Source organism: Entelurus aequoreus, linkage group LG22, assembly GCF_033978785.1.
Source record: "Entelurus aequoreus isolate RoL-2023_Sb linkage group LG22, RoL_Eaeq_v1.1, whole genome shotgun sequence".
NCBI lineage: Eukaryota > Metazoa > Chordata > Actinopteri > Syngnathiformes > Syngnathidae > Entelurus > Entelurus aequoreus.
The window spans coordinates 11,565,203-11,589,053 of NC_084752.1; the positions used below are offsets into that span (position 1 = coordinate 11,565,203).

At 38.0% G+C, this 23,851-nt stretch overlaps 1 protein-coding gene across 8 annotated transcripts in view; it reads left to right on the forward strand.

Annotated features, from left to right (window-relative positions):
* rptor (regulatory associated protein of MTOR, complex 1) overlaps positions 1-23,851 on the forward strand; it is a 401,659-nt gene that overhangs the window by 325,380 nt on the left and 52,428 nt on the right. For all 8 annotated transcript variants that reach the window (XR_009823861.1, XR_009823860.1, XM_062033466.1 and 5 more), the window contains 3 exons: positions 6,221-6,326; positions 22,083-22,197; positions 22,286-22,410. Coding sequence is in view for 6 of the 8 variants with exons in the window: in XM_062033466.1 (XP_061889450.1) it covers positions 6,221-6,326; positions 22,083-22,197; positions 22,286-22,410 (346 nt within the window). In the remaining 2 variants the exon portion in view is untranslated. The remainder of the gene's footprint in view (positions 1-6,220; positions 6,327-22,082; positions 22,198-22,285; positions 22,411-23,851) is intronic.

Consider the following 23,851-nt stretch of genomic DNA (forward strand, 5'->3'; position numbering starts at 1 on the left):
CACTTCACAGGTGTCATAGTTTTGATGCCTTCAGTCATGAAAATAAAGAAAATGCCTTGAAATGAGAAGGTGTGTCCAAACGTTTAGTAGCAAACACATTCATAACAATATGTAATATGTACAATATTTACCGGTAATTTTAAGCATTACCGGAACTTATTTCCTCGGCACGTTTATTTCTGTACCATAGCATAGCATTTCCGACTTCCGGCAACAAATGTGTGTTCCTGCTTCTTGAATCAAACGCGAGTGTGTTCTAATTATGGCAGACTGGATAATAGAAGATTAAGACGACTAGTTTTCTACAAATTATGATCTTTTTTAACCTGAATATACGGAGGGTGAACTGCTGGTTGGAAGAGCCTGACTCAGTGCAAATTTGGCGCCCGGAGCCAAGCGATGCCGACATAAATGGCGTGCTTTACCAAAATCAACCGGCAAAAAACATTCCCGGCCACCTGGACCAAACGGACAAATGTCCAACATGTAAGTCACTTTAATATCGATCATGATACACGCAGCACGTCATGCTTTTTATTACATACGCTGCCGAGCTAGCTGTGCACAAACACAAAATGTGGGATAATACTTAACAGATACTGTAATATGATTGTTCATGTTTTTCAGTCAATATACAGTAGATTGGTGTCCTATCGCATTGTGTTGTGCATTACAAACCCAAAAGCAATTCAGCTGCTTACAGCTTATGCCATAGCATGCCAAAGCTTGTCCAGAAAAAGAGTCCCTTAGTGTTCGCTCTTACAACAACAATGTCGCTACAGCTTGGTTCATATGCAGGTTACGGAACTTAAATGAAGTATCGTTGGCGGTTTTTAGATGCCTTTTGAGAGTGATTTAGAGGCAGAATGGATTGCTCCCATTAGCCGCATTGCTAGCCACATGGAACATGACGATTAGTAGAAATTAGAATGCAAAGAATGTGAATATAAAATATAAGGATTTCTAACACTAAGCAAAATGCCCCCCCTCCTCCCAAAAAAGTGCAGTTCCCCTTTAACTGTGATGTTAGATTATTGTATCACTGACATTGCATCATATGGTATACTGTACATACCGCCGTGACATAGCTACATATCTTTATCTTTGACAGGTTTCTCCTCTTCATCTTTCCTTTTTCAGATGTAGTTGACTTTCTCTTTCCCATGTAGTTTTGTTGACACAAACACAATCCCCCTCTGTCTACGCCTTAACTAGCAGTCAAGGCTAAACCAAGTCGTTGACTCACAATTCGCTCATTTTTGTCATTTAACATTTTACTGTTGAAATAACATGTTTGAAATCATTTGTATTATTTATTGTTATACCCAATGCCGTTTCCACCTCCATGTTTGACAGAAGTGATGTTTTGTTAACTCTTATTTCACATTTCTCTGCCTCCAAACACGTTTATGCCAAAAATCTCAATTTTGGCATCATCTGACTACATCCCATTCTCCTAAGCCTTTTCACATCCATGTGTTGACTTCAAACTTCAGACGGGCCTGTCCATGTCTTCTTGAGCCAGAGGACATAGCAGTATCTCAATCCATTGCAGCAAAGTGTGTTACTAATCGGGATTGATACCAAAACTCTATTGCATAGCTCATTTCCTTGCTAAATGATTGCAGACTAGTCACAATAGCAACACAGCAATTGTTGATTCATGAAAGGATTATAAATTGTTGATTATGCCCCAATCACGGAATTTTGAGCCATCAGCTTGGCAATACGATAAGGTCATTCTGTGTGTGTGTGTGTGTGTGTGTGTGTGTGTGTGTGTGTGTGTGTGTGTGTGTGTGTGTGTGTGTGTGTGTGTGTGTGTGTGTGTGTGTGTGTGTGTGTGTGTGTGTGTGTGTGTGTGTGTGTGTGTGTGTGTGTGTGTGTGTGTGTGTGTGTGTACACATGGACAAAGATAAGACCTTTTGGAGTAAAGTTCTGTGGTCGGATGAAGCAAAAATGGAGCTGTCTGGCCACAATACCCAGCAATATGTTTGGAGGAGAAAAGGTGAGGCCTTTAATCCCAGGAACACCATGCGTAGCGTCAAGCATGGTGGCGGTAGTATTATGCTTTGGGCCTGTTTTGCTGCTAATGGAGCTGGTGCTTTACAGAGAGTAAATGGGATAATGAAAAAGGAGGATTACGGCTAAATCAGGCTAGAATTAAGGTTTCTTAGTTCTAGCCTGACTTAGCCATTCCTTTACCACTTTTGACGTGTGTTTGGGGTCATTGTCCTGTTGGAACACCCAACTGCGCCCAAGACCCAACCTCCGGGCTGATGATTTTAGGTTGTCCTGAAGAATTTGGAGGTAATCCTCCTTTTTCATTGTCCCATTTACTCTCTGTAAAGCACCAGTTCCATTGGCAGTAAAACAGGCCCAAAGCATAATACTTCCCAAAGTCCTGACTTAAACGTGTGGACAAGGCTAAAGAAACAAGTCCATGTCAGAAAACCAACACATTTAGCTGAACTGCACCAATTTTGTCTAGAGAAGTGGTCAAAAATTCAACCAGAAGCTTGTGGATGGCTACCAAAAGCATCTTATTGCAGTGGAACTTGCCAAGGGACATGTAAGCAAATATTAACATTGCTGTATGTATACTTTTGACCCAGCAGATTTGGTCACATTTTCAGTAGACCCACAATAAATTCATAAAAGAACCAAACTTCATGAATGTTGTTTGTGACCAACAAGTATGTGCTCCAATCACGCTATCACAAAAAAATAAGAGTTGTAGAAATGATTGGAAACTCAAGACAGCCATGACATTATGTTCTTTACAAGTGTATGTAAACTTTTGACCACGACTGTGTATATATTAATATATATATACACACATACACACACACACATACACACTCACACACACACACATACACACACACATATATGGATATAAGATTCGACCTGTTTCTGCCATGGACCTTGGTCTTCAATTCTCCCCAGAGATTGTCGATAAGATTGAAGTCGGTGAGATTTGTGCAGTCCATTCAATAACATTCACTTTGGCCTTCTGGAGGTAGTTCTTCAAATTTCCTTCTTTCTTCAGGATTCTTTCAACCTTGACAAGATTCTAAGTTCCAAATTTACTGAAGCCTCCCTACAGCATAATACTCCCATCACCAAGTTTCACTGTGGGGACCGGGGTCTTTGGGTTGTATGCCTCTCCCTTCTTTCTTCTAACATAAGCCGCGTTTCCATGGCCAAATAGCTCTTGTTGTGTTTCATTAGACCAAAAGACCCACTTCCAGTATGCATAGTCTTTTTCTAGGTTGTCCTGTGCATGCTTCAGTCTGGCTTGAAGGTTTCTTTATGGCAGGACTGGAGTTTTTCTTGTTCTGCAGCCTCACAGTCTATTCCTGTGCAGGGCTCTAGTGATTGTCTTCTTGGAGACTACAATTCCAGACTTGGCCAAGTCCTTCACTAGTGTTTTCACAATTGTTCTGGGGTCTTTCAACACATCTCTCACTATCTTTCTTTCCAGAGTATGTGAAATCGTTCTTTTCCTACCTCTGGCAGGCTTGTTTTGTACCATGCAGCTGTCTATGAATTTCTTGACAATAATTCTTACCCCAGTTCTTGACACGTGGAAACGCTGCTATAGCTTCTGCCTTGTGTGCCTCAATGATTATTTGTATTAGGTCTAAACTGATTTAATTTGTTTTTGTCACGATTATTTCTGAGTCCTGAATCATTCAATGTCAACTGAATCTTCTCCACTGTTGTACAGGTCTCTCTTACAGAGTTAGTGTTCAATGGCGACTTTAATCAGGTTTGATTTTATATATATATATATACACTACCGTTCAAAAGTTTGGGGTCACCCAAACAATTTTGTGGAATAGCTTTTATTTCTAAGAACAATAATAGACTGTCGAGTTTCAGATGAAAGTTCTCTTTTTCTGGCCATTTTGAGCGTTTTAATTGACCCCACAAATGTGATGCTCCAGAAACTCAATCTGCTCAAAGGAAGGTAAATTTTGTAGCTTCTGTCACGAGCTAAACTGTTTTCAGAAGTGTGAACATGATTGTACAAGGGTTTTCTAATCATCAATTAGCCTTCTGAGCCAATGAGCAAACACATGGTACCATTAGAACACTAAAGTGATAGTTGCTGGAAATGGGCCTCTATACACCTATGTAGATATTGCACCAAAAACCAGACATTTGCAGCTAGAATAGTCATTTACCACATTAGCAATGTATAGAGTGTATTTCTTTAAAGTTAAGACTAGTTTAAAGTTATCTTCATTGAAAAGTACAGTGCTTTTCCTTCAAAAATAAGGACATTTCAATGTGACCCCAAACTTTTGAACGGTAGTGTGTGTATATATATATATATATATATATATATATATATATATATATATATATATATATATATATATATATATATATATATATATATATATACATACAGTGTATATATATATATATATACCTCTTGAAGCTCATCAAGAGAACGCCAAGAGTGTGCAATGCAGTAATCAGAGCAAAGGGTAGCTATTTTGAAGAAACTAGATTATAAAACGCCGACACCACAGATAATTTCAAACACTGCCTTGTGCTGTGGTGGTATTTTCTTTGTGAGTGTGCGTATTCTCAGAGTTTATACCAGGAAGAAGTTCTAAGCATCTACCTAACTGTGATGTGCAGTAGCTTTTATTAAATGCAAATAAATGCATAACCAATATTTGATGGTTTTTTTTACATGCTGTCTCTCTCTCTGTTCTAAAAAAAATATATATATATATATATATTTGATAACATTTGGACTGCACACGTGTAAATTGAAAGTACTTTAACTAGAGTGAACCCTAACAAATTATTTCCATGGGGGAAACTCAAGCAGTTGTTGATTGTAAACGATATTTGTCCTGGTTTTGAAAAGTATCCTTATACATACCCTTTGTCTAAATGCTTTTGAACCCTTTATAATGGCAGTGATTTGTACATGATGAATGATGGATAATCTAAGGTTGTAAAATGTTTTTAAATTTTGATTGGCGAGTAAAATACAAAGTATCCCGCTTGGATGGCAACATATGTTGCTCCAAAATCTGTATGTACCTTTCAGCATTAATGGTGCCTTCACAGATGTGTAAGTTACCCATGCCTTGGGCACTAATACACCCCCATACCATCACAGATGCTGGGTTTTGAACTTTGCGCCTAGAACAGTCCGGATGGTTCTTTTCTTCTTTTTTCAGGAGGACACAATGTCCACAGTTTCCAAAAACAATTTGAAATGTGGACTTGTCAGACCACAGAACACTTTTACACTTTGCCTCAGTCCATCTTAGATGAGCTCGGGCCCAGCGAAGCCGGCGATGTTTCTGGGTGTTGTTGATCAATGGATTTTGCTAAGCATAGTAGAGTTTTTATTTGCACTTACAGATGTAGCGACGAACTGTAGTTAATGACAGTGGTTCTCTGAAGTGTTCCTGAGCCCATATGGTGATATCCTTTACACACTGATGTCGCTTTTTGATGCATTACCGCCTGAGGGATCGAAGTTCCATAATATCATCGCTTAAATGCAGTAATTTCTCCAGATTCTCTTAACCTTTTGATGATATTACATACCTTAGATGGTAAAATCCCTAAATTTTTTGCAATAGCTCATTTAGAAATGTTGTTCCTAAATTGTCGAACATGTTGCTCACACATTTGTTCACAAAGTGGTGACCCTCGCCCCATCCTTGTTTGTGAATGACTGAGCTGCTTTTATACCCAATCATGGCACCCACCTGTTCCCAATTAGCCTGTTCACCTGTGGGATGTTCCAAATAAGTGTTTGATGAGCATTCCTCAACTTTCTCAGTCTTTTTTGCCACTTGTGCCAGCTTTTTTGAAACATGTTGCAGGCATCAAATTCCTAATGAGCTAATCCATCCGTCCATCCATTTTCTACCGCTTGTCCCTTTTCGTGTCGCGGGGGGTGCTGGAGCCTATCTCAGCTGCATTCGGCAAAAATAACAAAGTTTACCAGTTCGAACGTTAAATATCTTGTCTTTGCAGTCCATTCAATTGAATCTAAATTGAAAAGGATTTGCAAATCATTGTATTCTGTTTTTATTTACCTTTTACACAACATGGCAACTTCACTGGTTTTGGGGTTTGTACATTAACATGACAACCTTTTCGTGACATTTTTATTTTCATACTAATGTATGAGCATACATGTGTCAGTTATTGTTAATCTCTTCATGTGTTTCAGATCCCAGAGGAGCATGACCTGCAGAGTCAGGTGAGGATGGAGCGGCAGTGGAGGTTTCTGAGAAATACTCGTGTCAGAAAGCAAAGTAGAAGCATCACACAAAGAGGTGAGTTTCTCACTCCAACACGCACACATGTAAAACGGTGTATCTTTAATCCTGAGTTAAATACAAATGAGTTTCCCCCCGCTTGAAATCTACATGTCGCGGTAGGGACGTGGTCAATGTGATGTCATCATATCATTCGCATAATTGTTGATGATGCATATGTATATGTTTTAAAGCTAACAATTATTTACATTAATTGAAGAATAATTCTGTGTTATTAGTAATTAGTATTAACTAGGGCTGTCAAACAATTAAAATATTTAATCACAATTAATCACATTTTGTTCATAGTTAACTTAAAATTATCGCAATTAATCGCAGATAGGTATAATTTTTCATCATTAATAAGTGTACTCTAAACATATCATTTTCGGGAGGGGTCGGCTATCCCAGCAGTAATCTGTGATATTTCTACCTGAATAAATGCTTCTGATATTCTGTACATTACATGTTGTACATGGTAATGGTTTTCATATCGCTGCAAGACAATGTTTTAACCTTCTTTATTAATTAATAAAATGTAATATTGAGCCTGCTACTCATTCTGTAATTGAGGACTCGACCAGAACATGTTATAAAATGATTTACACAATATTTCAGCCAGCCAGAAACCCCCCAACCCACCCACCCTCATATTCACCAACTTTCTTTAGGTGCGAGTATCAAATAATAACATTAGACTTAGACAAACTTTATTGATCCACAAGGGAAATTATTATTATTATTATTATTTTTTTACAAAACATCTCTGACAAAGCATGACTGTAATGTAAGACATTTTTATTTTGTTAATGTCAGGGTTTCCCCTAAATTACCAAAATACTTGCGGCGTGGTCGATATGACGTCATCGCATGATTTGCTATGATGCATATAAATAAAATAAAATAAAAAACATATATATATATATATATATATATATATATATATATATACACTAGCGTTCAAAAGTTTGGGGTCACATTGAAATGTCCTTATTTTTGAAGGAAAAGCACTGTACTTTTCAATGAAGATAACTTTAAGCTAGTCTTAACTTTAAAGAAATACACTCTATACATTGCTAATGTGGTCAATGGCTATTCTAGCTGTAAATGTCTGGTTTTTGGTGCAATATCTACATAGATGTATAGAGGCCCATTTACAGCAACTATCACTCCAGTGTTCTAATGGTACAATGTGTTTGCTCATTGGCTCAGAAGGCTAATTGATTATTAGAAAACCCTTGTGCAATCATGTTCACACATCTGAAAACAATTTAGCTCGTTACAGAAGCTACAAAACTAACCTTCCTTTGAGCAGATTGAGTTTCTGGAGCATCACATTTGTGGGGTCAATTAAACGCTCAAAATGGCCAGAAAAAGAGAACTTTCATCTGAAACTCGACAGTCTATTCTTGTTCTTAGAAATGAAGGCTATTCCACAAAATTGTTTGGGTGACCCCAAACTTTTGAACGGTAGTGTATATATATATATATATATATATATATATATATATATATATATATATATATATATATATATATATATATATATATACATGTATATATATGTATATACATGTATATATGTATATATATATATATATATATATTTTATATAGATATTTTATTTTATATATTCAAAAGGCAAAAAAATGTGTTAATACATTTAAAACAAATCAGTTAAGTATAGTATTAACATTTTAATTTTTTCTTACATAACATTGTTTTATTCTATTTTTAAATTGTTGCTGCTTATTGTACAATGTACTTTGTTGAGATTTTTATTTTTTTTAGATTCCTCTAATGTTTTTTGTCACTTTTTCTTTAACAAAAGGTGCAGTGATAACATAACATTTAGATTGTCGTACCGCCGAGGCTCCAGACACTGGCGTGTGTCTTGCTTACGGCTGATCAAAGTTTTTCAGTGGCCACATTTTCTGCGAATCACTAATCAATAGTTCTTAGATAATATAGGCTACATATCCATTCATACAATATATTACTTAATTTGTTTCCACATACAAAAAATCCACATTTTCAAGGTGTGGCGGCTTCAATTTAGCCGTGCACAGCGCCATGATCAGATACATACAGGGGGAACCCTGGTATTATACCGACAAGGTCATGTCATTCAAATAAATAATACAGTACAGTACAAGAGGCTAAAATAGGTTAGACTTTCACGAAAATGACGTACTTTGTCTTTTTTGACAGTGTTAAGAAAATTAGAAAAGTATTTGCAGTGATTGATGATGGCTGTATAGGTTGTTGGTTAGGTAGGAAAATGGCCAGCTTGTGAGGATGAGCAACCGTAAGTGGAAATAATAAAGCTGATGGTAATGTTTTGTTGCAGTCAAGACCAGTAAGACTGTCCCAGGGTCCAGTCCGATCTAAAAAAAACATATACACGTCGCACTGGAGTATAAGTCGCATTTTTGGGGGAAATTTATTTGATAAAACCCAACATTTGAAAGGCAATTTAAAATAAATAAAGAATAGTGAACAACAGGCTGAATAAGTGTACGTTATATGAGGCATAAATAACCAACTGAGAACGTGCCTGGTATGTTAACCTAACATATTATGATAAGAGTCATTCAAATAACTATAACATATAGAACATGCTATACGTTTACCAAACAATCTGTCACTCCCAATCGCTAAATCCGATGAAATCTTCCTCCCCGGTGTCGCCTCTGGTATGCGCCGTTTCCTTTCTTTCTGCTGCTCGATCGCCGTTTTCTGATGCATATTTCACTACGTCCAGCTTGTAATCTGCAGTATATGACTTCCTTTTCGGTGCCATTTTAGTTCAGCCCTTTTCAGTTTTTATAAGTTACCGCCAATGTTGATGTGATCCATTTTAATAGCTAGGGATGTAGCAATAATTAGCATCCCATGACCCACAATGCACTTCTGCCATGACGCACAATGCACTTCTGCCATGACCCGCCCCCGCCGAATTCTTATTGGTTGACGTGTGTGACGATTGCTGACGTGTGTGTGACGATTGCGAACATTTGCTTCGTCTCTTACGCGAATGAGATAAATAATATTATTTGATATTTTACGGTAACGTGTTAATAATTTCACACATAAGTCGCTCCGGAGTATAAATCGCACCCCCGGCCAAACTATGAAAAAAACTGCGATTTATAATCTGAAAAATACGGTATATTTAAAAAAAAAAAAAAATTCCACAACATTTTTTTTTTTAAATTCACATTGTCATTATGGGGTATTGTCTATAGAATTTTGAGGAGAAAAAATATTCCATTTTGAAATAAGTCTAACATAGCAAAATATGGAAAAAGTGAAGCGCTGTGAATACTTGCCGGATGCACTGTGTCTCAAAAAATTATTTGGCAAATAAAAATGATCATAAAACGAGTTCCAATGCCTCCTAATTTAGACGTATGCAGTAACATATTGCGTCATTTCCGGGAGTAATATTTTCTCAAAACTTACCGATTTACTTGTTAATATACTGTTAACATATGTTTTTTTTATGTTGTAACATGGTTTTATCTACACTAGTGTTAAAACGTAAACACTTATTTTCTGCTGTTTACATATTAGTTTGGGGCGATACTACAAATGTGGGTATCAATCCAAAAACCAAGTGGTTACAGGGGCGGTATCGATCATACCAATATTCATACTTAACATTTTCAAGATCATTGGATGATAATTTTTTTAATCACAATTGCAATCAAAACAAAAACTCAGGATGTAACAATATCACCATTACCTCCCTGCTTGGCACTCAGCATCAAGGGTTGGAATTGGGGGTTAAATCACCAAAATGATTCCCGGGCGCGGCACCGCTGCTGCCCACTGCTCCCCTCACCTCCCAGGGGGTGAATAAGGGGATGGGTCAAATGCAGAGGACAAATTTCACTACACCTAGTGTATGTGACAATCATTGGTACTTTAACTTAACCTACAAATTTAAATGAGTTCCTACTACTGGCTCTGATTTTAACCCTTTGTTGTTTTGCCCTTAAAGTTATTACGTGTACAGGGACTTACTTCCTGACTTTATAAACAATAGCAAAAAGGACAAAATATTTTTTGTTAGTAAAAATATCAATGCTGTAGTATCAACCATATACTTGGTATCGTTACTGTCAATATTTGTATTGATCCGCCCACCTCTGTTTACATTCAAGAGCTTTCGCTTAGTGGTTAGCATGGCATGTGAGGTCGCATGTTTAGCTATCCCTCGTCCTTCAGTGATAATGATACTTGTAAAAAATGTTGTTTATATGCTGCTATCAAGGCGAGGATTGCTGACGGGGAAGTGGTTTTACACTGTGGAGGGACGTTAGCTGCGAGCGAGGACCTGGTTGTTCTCTTGTTGGTGTCAAATTTGTGGGAGGCAATTTGTCATCAGAATGCATAATAACAATGTAACGATAATAATAAAAGCTTTATCGTTGGTGAAGTAGTATTATATCGGCTATATTGTGCAACCCAAGTGGAGACTGACACCCTTTAAATGCTTAGAGTAGGGGTCGGCAATTCAAAACGTTGAAAGAGCCAAATTGGACCAAAAATACTAAAAAAAAAAAAAATCTGTCTAGAGCCGGAAACAATTAAAAGCCTTGTGTCAGTGTTACAATGAAGGCAACACATGATGTAAGTGTCCATAACAGCCTACTATCAAAGGCTGATGCAAATGTTAGTTGACAGAAATGTTGTATTTTAATTTTGATTCTACACATTTTTGCAACATTGGAAATCATTAGTAAAATGGAGGCTTCTCACAGGATGAGATAACTTCTTTAAATTACTGGTTTGGAATGGCCAAAGGTATAGATGTGTGTGTCCAAGTTAAAGGAAACAGCAGGTAGTCTTCTTCTAATGGATTAATCTTTGCAAGCTGGGTAACGTTTGCTGTGGTCTGGAACAACATAGCACACAAACAACTATGAGAAATGCAGCCAATATTACATACAAATAATGTGTCATGAGACATGCAAATATAAATTAAATACACAGAGGACATAAGTAAAGGATATTAAATGATCTCAAATATACCTACAAAGGAGGCATAATGATGCAATATGTACATACAGTTAGCCTAAATAGCATGTTAGCATCGATTAACTTGCAGTCATGGATTGACCAAATATGCCTGATTAGCACTCCAGCAAATAATAAATAAAATCAACAAAGCTAACCTTTGTGCATTCATGCACAGCGTAAAACGTTTGTTGGACAAAATGAGACAAAGTAAGAGTGGCATAAAACACATGCAACCAATACTACATCCAGATAATGTGTCATGAGACATTCAAATATAAATTCAAGACATTAATATGTATACAGTACAGGCCAAAAGTTTGGCCACACCTTCTCATTCACAACACAAGTGATGGTCCCAACCCCATTGATAAAGCAAGAAATTCCACTAATCAACCCTGGTAAGGCACACCTGTGAAGTGAAAACCATTTCAGGTGACTACCTCTTGGAGCTCATCGAGAGAATGCCAAGAGTGGGCAAAGCAGTAATCGGAGCAAAGGGTGGCTATTTTGAAGAAACTAGAATATAAAATGTTTTCAGTTATTTCACATTTTTTTGTTAAGTACATAACTCCACATGTGTTCGTTCATAGTTTTGATGCCTTCAGTGACAATCTACAATGTAAATAGTCATGAAAATAAAGAAACCGCATTGAATGAGGTGTGTCCAAGCTTTTGGCCTGTACTGTATATTATATATGTATTGCTACTTATTATTGCGCAGTGTTCTGTACATCTGCATTCTAGCTTTCCAAAATAAAGTGAACATAAATGAGTGCCCAAAACCTCAAAACAGTTTTCAAACTGTTCTTATTTTGAAATGATCGGCCCCATGATCGTCATTGCCAGCCATGATTGATTGTTATTGAAAGTGTCTGACAGCCACAATCCCCAGCATGAGTCACAGAACTCGCCTTCACGTACACACTCCACTCTCTCCCAGTGATGTCGGAGCGTTTTCAAACAGAATGGCTAACACCGCCTACGTCACAGGCAGCCGTGTCTTACACACTTTAAAAGTGGATTTGCGTCACGGCCGGGGCTCACCAGGGCTTCTTTTTGTGAATACTGGCCAGAAATAATCCTTCTCCTCGCTTTCCTTAGCAGGAAGTGAAAGGGTTGCCCTCATTCAGTTTGTTCCCCCCTCGGAGAAATAAGATGAGAGCAGTCGGAGGAGGAAGAGGGAAGGAAAGGAGGTGTAAAAAAAATCTAAGCTCTCATTGAAAAAATATACTACATATCTGAAAACAAACTTGTGTGACCTTTTTTTTGATGCAATAATGACGCACATCACCAGCGAGCATAAACGTTGTTCCTATTTGGTCAATGCAATTTAGAAATGCATCAATATGCTACTCTGCTAATATATTGGCTTTTCCTTTAGATAAGCTCGCACAGGGGTCAGCAACCCGCGGCTCTAGAGCCACATCTTTAGCGCCGCCCTAGATGTGTGAAAATGGAAAAAGATGAGGGGAAAAAATATATTTATTGTTTTAAAATTGTTTCTGTAGGAGAACAAACATGACACAAACCTTGCTAATTGTTAGAAAGCCCACTGTTTATATTAAACATGCTTCACTGATGAGAGCGTTTGGTAAGCGCCGTTTTGTCCTACTATTTTTGGCGGTCCTTGAACTCATCATAGTTTGTTAACTTGTACAACTTTACCCGACTTTCTAAGACGTGTTTTATGCCACTCCTTTTTTGTCTCATTTTGTCCACCAAACGTTTTATGCTGTGCGTGAATGCACAAAGGTGAGCTTTGTTGATTTTATTGATTTGTTGGAGTGCTAATCAGGCATATTTGGTCAATCCATGACTGCAAGCTAATCGATGCTAACATTCTATTTAGGCTAGCTCTATGTAAATATTGCATCATTATGCCTTGTTTGTAAGTATATTTGAGCTCATTTAATATCCTTTACTCATGTCCTCTGTGTATTTAATTTATATTTGCATGTCTCATGACTAGAGATGCCATAAAATAAATGCTAAATAAATGCTTTAAAATGCAATATCGAAAATTATCGGTATCGTTTTTTTAATTATCGGTATCGGTTTTTATTTATTTCTTTTATTTAAATTTAAAAAAAAAAAATGATTAAATCAACATAAAAAACACATGATACACTTACAATTAGTACACCAACCCAAAAAACCTCCCTCCCCCATTCACACTCATTCATACAAAAGGGTTGTTTCTTTCTGTTATTAATATTCTGGTTCCTACATTATATATCAATATATATCAATACAGTCTGCAAGGGATACAGTCCGTAAGCACACATGATTGTGCGTGCTGCTGGTCCACTAATAGTACTAACCTTTAACAGTTAGTTTTACTCATTTTCATTAATTACTAGTTTCTATGTAACTGTTTTTATATTGTTTTACTTCCTTTTTTATTCAAGAATTTTTTTTTAATTTATTGATCTTATTTTATTTTATGAATTTTTTTAAAAAGAACCTTATCTTCACCATACCTGCTTGTCCAAATTAGGCATAATAATGTGTTAATTCCACGACTGTATATATCAGTATCGGTTGATATCGGTATCAGTAATTAAAGAGTTGGACAATATCGGAATATCGGATATCAGCAAAAAGCCATTATCGGACATCCCTACTCATGACACATTAACTGTATGTAATATTGGCTGCATTTCTAATAGTTGTTTGTGCGCCATGTTGTTCCAGACCACAGCAAACATTACCCAGCTTGCAAAGATTGTTATAAATCCATTAAAAGAAGACAGCCTGCCGTTTCCTTTAACTTAGACACACACATCTATACCTTTGGCCATTAAAAGCCAGTAATCTCATCCTGTGAGTGTTATGCCTTGGCGAGAATGAGGACTCAGGTGCAGAAGGGGGACAATTGACACAGGCTTTATTTAAAACAGGTTTCTTTGAAATCTCTTTGAACAGAGTGATTAAAACAAAGCGGCTACAAAATCTAGCTTTGATACATTAGTAACAAAAGACATATAGGCATAAGGCCATGAACGGAAAATCACTCCATAGGGAGGAAGAGGCAACAGCAAACTAACACACGAATCTAATAACAAAAAAAACAACAACCTATGATTAGCTACAAAAAGGTAACTTACTCATGCAGAGGAGACAAGAAACTATAAACAGAAAGTAAGCTATAAAGAGCTGAGATAACTACAAACTAAAGCGCACCAATAGGAGGAAAAAAGGAAGGCAAGGCACTATGAAATAACACACAAAAAGAACTTGACCAAAAACTTTAGCAAACGAAAATCACTCTTTCTCAGAGGAAACAAAGAAATCAATAAATAAGGCAAGGCAATACTTAGCAACTTGGTTCGAGACTGTGGACGAATGCTGGAGGTACGTGACGAGACGATATACTCTGGCAACAAGACAGGGGAAGACGAGGACTATATACACATGAGGGAGGGTGACACTGGTGGGCACAATCAGGCAATCAGGAGAGACATCAGACCAGTGACACAGGAGGAAGGGCAAGTGGCCTGAAACGAGAGGAGGATTAGAATTTTCAAAATAAAACAGGAAGTGTGCCAGACAACCCCAAAACAGGACTTCCCTCACCACGGCGTGACAGTGAGAAGCCTCCATTTTACAAATGATTTCCAATGTGTAGAATGAGAATTAAAATAAAAGATTTCTGTCGACGAAGATTTGCATCAGCCTTTGATAGTAGGCTAGTGTACACTATATTGCCAAAAGTGGCCACCCATCCAAATGATCAGAATCAGGTGTCCTAATCACTTGGCCCGGCCACAGGTGTATAAAATCAAGCACTTAGGCATGGAGACTGTTTCTACAAACATTTGTGAAAGAATGGGCCGCTCTCAAGAGCTCGGTGATTTCCAGCGTGGGAAATTTCCTCGCTCCTAAATATTCCAAAGTCAACTGCTAACGGCTTTATTATAAGAAAATGGAAGAGTTTGGGAAAAACAGCAACTCAGCCACCAAGTGGTAGGCCACGTAAACTGACAGAGAGGTGTCAGCGGATGCTGAAGGAGTTGGCCCTTTAGTTCCAGTGAAAGGAACTTTGAATGCTCCAGGATACCAAAACATTTTGGATATGTCCATGCTCCCAACCTCGTAGAAACAGTTGGAGCAGGCCCCTTTCTCTTCCAACATGACTGTGCACCAGAGCACAAAGCAAGGTCCATAAAGACATGGAAGACAGAGTCTGGTGTGGATGAACTTGACTGGCCTGCACAGAGTCCTGACCTGAACCCGATAGAACACCTTTGGGATGAATTAGTACAGAGACTGAGAGCCAGGCCTTCTCCACCAACATCAGTGTGTGACCTCACCAATGTGCTTTTGGAAGAATGGTGGAAAATTCCTATAAACACACTCCGCAACCTTGTGGACAGCCTTCCCAGAAGAGTTGAAGCTGTAATAGCTGCAAAAGGTGGACCGACATCATATTGAACCCTATGGGTTAGGAATGGGATGGCACTTCAAGTTCATATGTGAGTCAAGGCAGGTGGCCAAATACTTTTGGCAATATAGTGTAGCTAATATAGACACTTACATCATGTGTTGCCTTCATTATAACACTTATATAAGGCTTTTAATTTTTTGCGGCTCCAGACAGATTTTTTGTTTGTATTTTTGGCCCAATATGTCTCTTTCAACATTTTGGGTTGCCGACACCTGACCTAGCATATATTGACCTACATTGAGTTGGTTTTATAATCTGTAATGAACAAAATGTATCAATTCCCCCGTTCCCTCCACTCTCACATTTGTAATTTCTCCTATGTGCTGCCGATGGTGCAAAAGCATATTGCAACATTGTAGGAGGAATTCATCATGAAATTTGTTTTCCTTCTTCCTCATCTTTTTATAAAAGCGTCAAGAGTGCACTCAGGTTGCAGAGGACAGGTAAAAATGTGTTGTTGCTATAACAACACGAGCCTCTCCACTTGTGAGTCGTTACCTCTGTTAGCACGTTAATCCTCACAACCTAAATGTGAAGAAACCTTGCCTCTCTGACTTGTTAGAAGATGTGCTGAATGTAGCATAAAACATGTACCGCTGCTTTATTCCGTGACCTTAACGAAAAACATTGTGAGATATTTGCATTAATCTCGACACAAATACGCCTCTGAAAAATACAGTAGAAAGTGTAATGAATAGAGCGGGTTTTAGTAGCCACAGCAGGGGCCAAATGTAACAACCTTGTGTACGCAAAACAACCTGCTGCAGTTCCTTTTTCACGGCAACATTGGGATGTATAAAGACTGACGTAGACATTGAAACGTGCACTTTTTCAAATGCCTGAGTGTATTAGGCTATGCTTGCATTTCTCAATCACATGGCTACTTTCAATATGATTTGCATATTAATAAGGGGGCGTGGTCTGGGCTTGCTAAGCCGCGCAGACATCTGAGATCCATTCCAAGTAGGGATGTAACAAAGAAATGTGCTTAGATTTGTGCGTGCAAACACTTTAATACATCTTAGTTTTTTCTTTTATACGCCGTTTTTTGGATTTGGACATACCATATTTTTCGGACTTTTAGGCGCAATTAAAATCTTTTCATTTTCTCAAACTCGACAGTGCTCCTTAAAACCCGGTCACCTAATGTACGGCATAATTCTGGTTGTGCTTACCGACCTCGAAGCATTTTTTTTTTTGGTGCACGGTGTAATGATAAGTGTGAGCAGTAGGTGGCAGTCATACATAAGAGATACTGTACGTGTAGACTAGGGATGATGTTTGATAAGAAATTATCGAGTTCGAGTCTATTATCGAATCCTCTTATCGAACCGATTCCTTATCGATTCTCTTATCGAGTCCAGATAGGTTGTTGTATATGGAAAAAAACACACAATATTTGGTTTAACAAAAGCTCACTTTTATTATATAAGAAAACAATTTAATCTAATAAATAAATAAATATTGACTGTTACCCCCCTAAAAAAAAAAAAAAAAAATAAACATTGACTGTTGATACCCAAAGTATATTAAGTGGGATTTTTCAGAAAAACAAATATATACAGTAACACAAAAACAACCTGTCTCTGTGATCACTATAGGTGTATAAATAATAATATAGTGTTAAATAAAATCAGTCCCTTGGGCACAAAACTGGAAATAATACAGCTCTCCAAAAAGTGCAATTCTGCTGCTATTTGACATAACTGTTTGTTATGATGCTTTGACATTTTTGCACTTTAAAGAAAGAAAGAAAATTCTATGAAGAGAAAAGTTGTTTGCAAATGTGGTTACAATGCTAAAAAATGAAAAGTTAAAGCTAAAAAAAGAAATACACTTTATTGAGTTAACATTATTTCTTTATAGGGGGAAAGATGTTATGAGCTAGGGACTATAACAACTACATTACCCATCATGCGACGGGAGTGACGAGCATGCGCGGTAGCCCTGAAAAGTGTTGTTGCATGTCGTCACCCATGAAAGTCTGCATTATTTATAATTAGACAGACAACACATATACAGTGTGAAAAACAAAAGTTAAAAAAGTGAGATGTCATATATGTATGTGCTGCGGTTGCTTTAAGAACGTTGCTACAGCTGCCGTAAAGGAGGTGCGTTGCTAGCTTGGTTGCTATGTTTCCGGTGGGTCGTAAAAGTGTTCTTCATGAGTTTTGTACCCTGCTCAAATCTCTCAGTAAAGTTATTCATTGGATTATACCTTTGGTTTTGAACTTTATTACACCTTGGAGCGCTTTTTCCCGTCCATTGTTTTCCTGCTTTCGCTATCCGCGCCTAATGACTGAGCTACGTGACTGATTTATTGTGATGTCACACGGAGCATTTCTGGTCGGGACGGGATTCGTTCCGAGGGATTCGAATAAAGAACCAACTCTTTTCTTTACTATAGTGGTCTCGATAACGGATACCGGTTCTCAAAAAGGGATTTGAGTCCGAGGACTCTGTTATTTTCTTATCGAACAACCGGGAAAACCGGTTTCAAGTATCATCCCTAGTGTAGACTGCAATATGATGGCAGTAAAAACACCAAAACTTTAAATGTTCCATTGAGAATATAGAACATTACACACGGCACTCATAAATCTGTCAATATGTTTTCAGTACGACTTTGGTAAGCTATGAAGCCGCACCGCTTGATGGATTGTCGGCACATTAAACGAGTATTATTATGGTGTGTGTATAAGGACCGCAAAATGGCACCTATTAGCAGTTTTGTTTCGCAATATTATGCAAAACCAACTTTTCTTACTTTCTGGTACCTGCTGATGTTAAAGTTAAAGTACCCATGATTGTCACACACACACTATGTGTGGCGAAATTATTGGTGTGTATTTGGCATCTGCATAAGTCCTGAAAATGTGCGCGCGTACGCCTTTGCAGTCCGTGTCGACATCGTAGTCATAAGCTTCTTCTTTTTCTCTATCTTCTTATTATGTGACATTCATCTTCCGCTGTTGCCATTTCTAATATAAAGTGGTGTAAAGTTCTTACTTATATCTTTCAGTAAACTCACCATGCAAGTGCTAAAACATACCGGTGTAGTGAGTTTACATTATTCACCCAATGAACTTTAGTTATTAGAGAGTTCCGGTCAGACGCTTTTTCACGTGTTGCACTAGTGAGCCACGGATGAGGAGATGTTGCTCCGTTATTGATTGAAGTAAAGTCTCAGCCCTTTGAGACACTTGTGATTTAGGGCTATATAAATAAACATTGATTGATTGATTGATTGATTGAATGTCATTAAAACAGTTAGCTCCATCTTTTGTCGCTTCTTACACTCCCGTCCTTGCACGCTACACCGCTACAACAAAGATGTCGGGGAGAAGACGCTGTCGAAGGTGAGCCACGTAAATAAGACCGCCCACAAAACGGCGCATCCTGAAGCGACTGTCAGAAAGCGACTTGAAGTTGATCTGTAAAACATCATCTATGCAACATTTTGACCAAAGAACTACCATTACATGTTATGTAGACCACAAGGAAGTGTTTCACATTTAGAAAAAAATCATAATAATATGACTCCTTTAATGCGCCTTATAATCCGGTGCTCCTTTTTTATGAAAATAGACCCGCTCTCCGGCAGTGCGCCTTTTAATCTGGTGCGCCCTATGGTCCAGAAAATACGGTATGTCTATTTTTAGTAGGAAATCCACGCAACTCTTGTAACATGAGGCCCCTGACCTGGGTTTGATCAACAGAAAGTAGGCTGCCATTATGTGCCAACAGACTCCTCGACCACCAGCAAATATGAATTCACATTTATACACCAGTGTGGGCTGCACTGGAGGCAAAGTAGGCCAAGTGTCTTGTCCATAGACACAACAGCAGTGACTGGGATGGAGCACGCATTTTGGCCCTTAAGAATGCTTCTACCTTTCACTGCTCTCCAGGTACACATTTTGTTGTACAAACCCCAAAACCAGTGAAGTTGGCATGTTGTGTAAATGGTAAATAAAAACAGAGTACAATGATTTGCAAATCCTTTTCAACTTATATTCAATTGAATAGACTGCAAAGACAAGATATTTAACGTTCCAACTGGAAAATGTTATTTTTTGCAAATATTAGCTCATTTGGAATTTGATGCCTGCAACATGTTTCAAAAAAGCTGGCACAAGTGGCAACAAAGACTGAGAAAGTTAAGGAATGCTCATCAAACACTTATTTGGAACATCCCACAGGTGAACAGGCTAATTGGGAACAGGTGGGTGCCATGATTGGGTATAAAAATAGCTTCCATGACAAACAAAAATGGGGCGAGGGTCACCACTTTGTCAACAAATGCATGAGCAAATTGTCGAACAGTTTAAGAACAACATTTCTCAATGAGCTATTGCAAGTAATTTAGGGATTCCACCATCTACGGTCTGCAATATCATCAAAATGTTAAGAGAATCTGGAGAAATCACTGCAAGGCCAAGAACCAACATTGAATGCTTGTGACCTTGTATCCCTCAGGCGGTACTGCATCAAAAAGCGACATCAGTGTGTAAAGGATATCACCACATGGCTTAGGAACACTTTAGAAAGCCACTGTCAGTAACCTACAGTTGGTCGCTACATCTGTAAGTGCAAGTTAAAACTCTACTATGCAAAGCCAAAGCCTTTTATCAACAACACCCAGAAACGCCGCCGGTTTCGCTGGGCCCAAGTTCAATATAAAATGGACTGATGCAAAGTGTAAAAGTGTTCTGTGGTCTGAGGAGTCCACATTTCAAATTGTTTTTGGAAACCGTGGACATCGTGTTCTCCGGACCAAAAAGGAAAAGAACCATCCGCACTGTTATAGGTGCAAAGTTGAAAAGCCAGCTTCTGTGATGGTATGGGGGTGTATTAGTGCCCAAGCCATGGGTAACTTACACATCTGTGAAGGCACCATTAATGCTGAAAGGTACATACAGGTTTTGGAGCAACATATGTTGCCATCCAAGCAACGTTATCATGGACGCCCCTGCTTATTTCAGCCAGACAATGCCGAGCCACATGTTACAACAGCGTGGTTTCATAGTAAAAGAGTGCGGGTACTATACTGGCCTGCCTGTAGTCCAGACTTGTCTCCCATTGAAAATGTGTGGTGCATTATGAAGCCTAAAATACCACAATGGAGACCCCGGACTGTTGAACAACTTAAGCTGTACATCAAGCAAGAATGGGAAATAATTCCACCTGAAAAGCTTCAAAAATTGGTCTCCTCAGTTCCCAAACGTTTACTGAGTGTTGTTCAAAGGAAAGGCCATGTGCCATTAAATTCTAAGTTAATAATTATTTGCAAAAAAAATTCTCAGTTCGAACATTAAGTATTTTCTCTTTGCAGTCCATTCAATTGAATATAAGTGGAAAAAGATTTGCAAATCATTGTATTCTGTTATTATTTACGAATTACACAACGTGCCAACTTCACTGCTTTTGGGTTTATATTTCATGCTTTTAATTTTGAGATAAGTGTCTGAACCACGACAAGCTGCATGACAAGCTATCGTGGAATCAGAGCGCTGTCTTTATAATTGCCTCCCTCAGCTGCCACTCCAAGCAAGTTCTGTGTGCGTTCAATTCAATTCAGTCGATGCCTCTGCTGCTGCTTTTCTGCATTGTCCACTGATGCAAGCAGCATTCAGAAGGTAGAATTAAGACATTGAGTTTTTCTGACAGTGTTGTTAGCCACTTGTCTAAGTTCCCATTCATCACTTTGATGTGCGTGTTGCAAAGTAGGTCGTAGGCGAACTGTCACTTAGGTAAATACCGGTAACAGTCAGTGTTGCACCTACATGAAAATCATTACAACATCATTAGAAATAAATGATGATTACACAAAAACGCAACTATGCAGCCCTCACTGTGAAAAGATGGGGAATTCCGTAAACTTTAATATTTAATTCCCAATATGTTACTAATATCCTCTTTGAAACTCATCATTCGCTCATTCAAATCATAAATCTCCCTGTTTATGGTTGATGGGGTCTGTTTACAAGTCTATGTGACCTTGGACTCGCTTCATCAACGAGATACTGTGATTGATTTCAACATTTTGCCGCAGCAGAGGGTGTGGGCTCGTCTTTTATTATATCTTGCATAAAAAGGAAGAAATCTTACCAAATAATTGTGATAATTCTGGACATAAAATACATATTTAACTGACCATTGGTTTTGTTGTAATGTTCCCTCAAGTCTTTCTTCTGGTACACTCTGGTTTTAGTATTGTACTTTATTGCTGTGTATTACTTGTTTGTAATTAGTTTAGTATAGAACTCATTTGTCATGTACTGTATGTTCTCCTCCAGGTGTTTCTCGGCTCGACGATCAAATATTCATTAATCGCAATCCCGGAGTTCCTTCTGTCGTCAAGTTCCACCCGTTCAACACCTGCATAGCTGTGGCCGACAAAGACAGCATCTGGTTCGTGAAGCAAAGCACCAAACACAAGTCAACCCGATACTAACGCTCTGACATGTAAGATTGATGGATTGTTTCTTGTCTGGCGTAGCTTTTGGGACTGGGAGAAAGGCGAGAGGCTGGACTACTTCTACAATGGCAACCCTCGCTACACCCGCATCACAGCTATGGAGTATTTGAACGGACACGACTGCTCATTGCTGCTCACTGCAACAGGTAGGAACATCATTTGTTTGGCATTACTGCATACTTTAACACACCAACTCTCAGGTTTGATCATATAAGTGTGTTCCCCTGTACCTCTTGGTGACAGGATCACGCTCCTTATGTCAACAAACCCCCACTCTGCTCCGTATCAAAGCATGGTATTCTCAGAGTTGCTGTGTCGCACTCCTTAGATTACTGCAACGACATGTTTAACACAACCTCTAATTTCAAAAACAGCTTGAATGTGCAAAAAAAAATATTGTGAACTAAAGGCGTGACTGGGCCCATTTCACATTTTAAGTCCAGAACAATTGGCTGCTGTGAACGCTTCCCCTCGTCTGGCACAATAGAAAGTAGGGCTGGGAATCTTTGGGCGCTCACGATTCGATTCAAAATCGATTCTTGGGGTCACGATTCGATTCAGAATCGATTTTTTTTTTTTCAATTCAACACGATTCTCGATTCAAAAACGATTTTTTTTATTTTTTTTATTTTTTTATTTTTTATTTTTGTTTATGAAAACAATGCACAACAATACCATAATAATGCAATACAATTTCAAAACAAAACCCGACCCAGCAACATTCAGAACTGCAATAAACAGAGCAATTGAGAGCACACAAACATGACACGGAACAATCTAAAAGTAGTGAGACAAAAATGAATATTATCAACAACAGTATCAATATTAGTAACAATTTCAACATAGCAGTGATTAAAAATCCCTCATTGATATTATCATTACAAACATTAATAAAAAAAAAAATACAAAAAATGAACAATAGTGTCACAGTGGCTTACACTTGCATCGCATCTCATAAACTAAATGTCTAATGATAATGTCAATGAGGGATTTTTAATCACTGCTATGTTGAAATTGTAACTAATATTGATACTGTTGTTGATAATATTCATTTTTGTTTCACTACTTTTAGATTGTTCCGTGTCATGTTTGTGTCTCCTCTCAATTGCTCTGTTTATTGCAGTTCTGAGTGTTGCTGGGTCGGGTTTGGTTTTGGAATTGGATTGCATTATTATGGTATTGCTGTGTATTGTTTTGTTGGATTGATTAATAAAAAAAATAATTTAAAAAATAATTTAAAAAAAATAAAAAGAAATAGATTTTTAAAAAAATGAGAATCGATTTTGAATCGCACAACGTGAGAATCGCGATTCGAATTCGAATCGATTTTTTACCACACCCCTAATAGAAAGGGTGATATAAGGCCCGGCATGATTCCGTGCACGTGCACATAGTAAGTGAAGTCATGCAAAACCCAAAACCAGTGAAGTTGGCACGTTGTGTAAATCTTAAATAAAAACATTGCAAATCATTTAAGTTAAAGTTAAAGTACCAATGATTGTCACACACACACTATGTGTGGCAAAATTATTCTCTGCATTTGACCCATCACCCTTGATCACCCCCTGGGAGGTGAGGGGAGCAGTG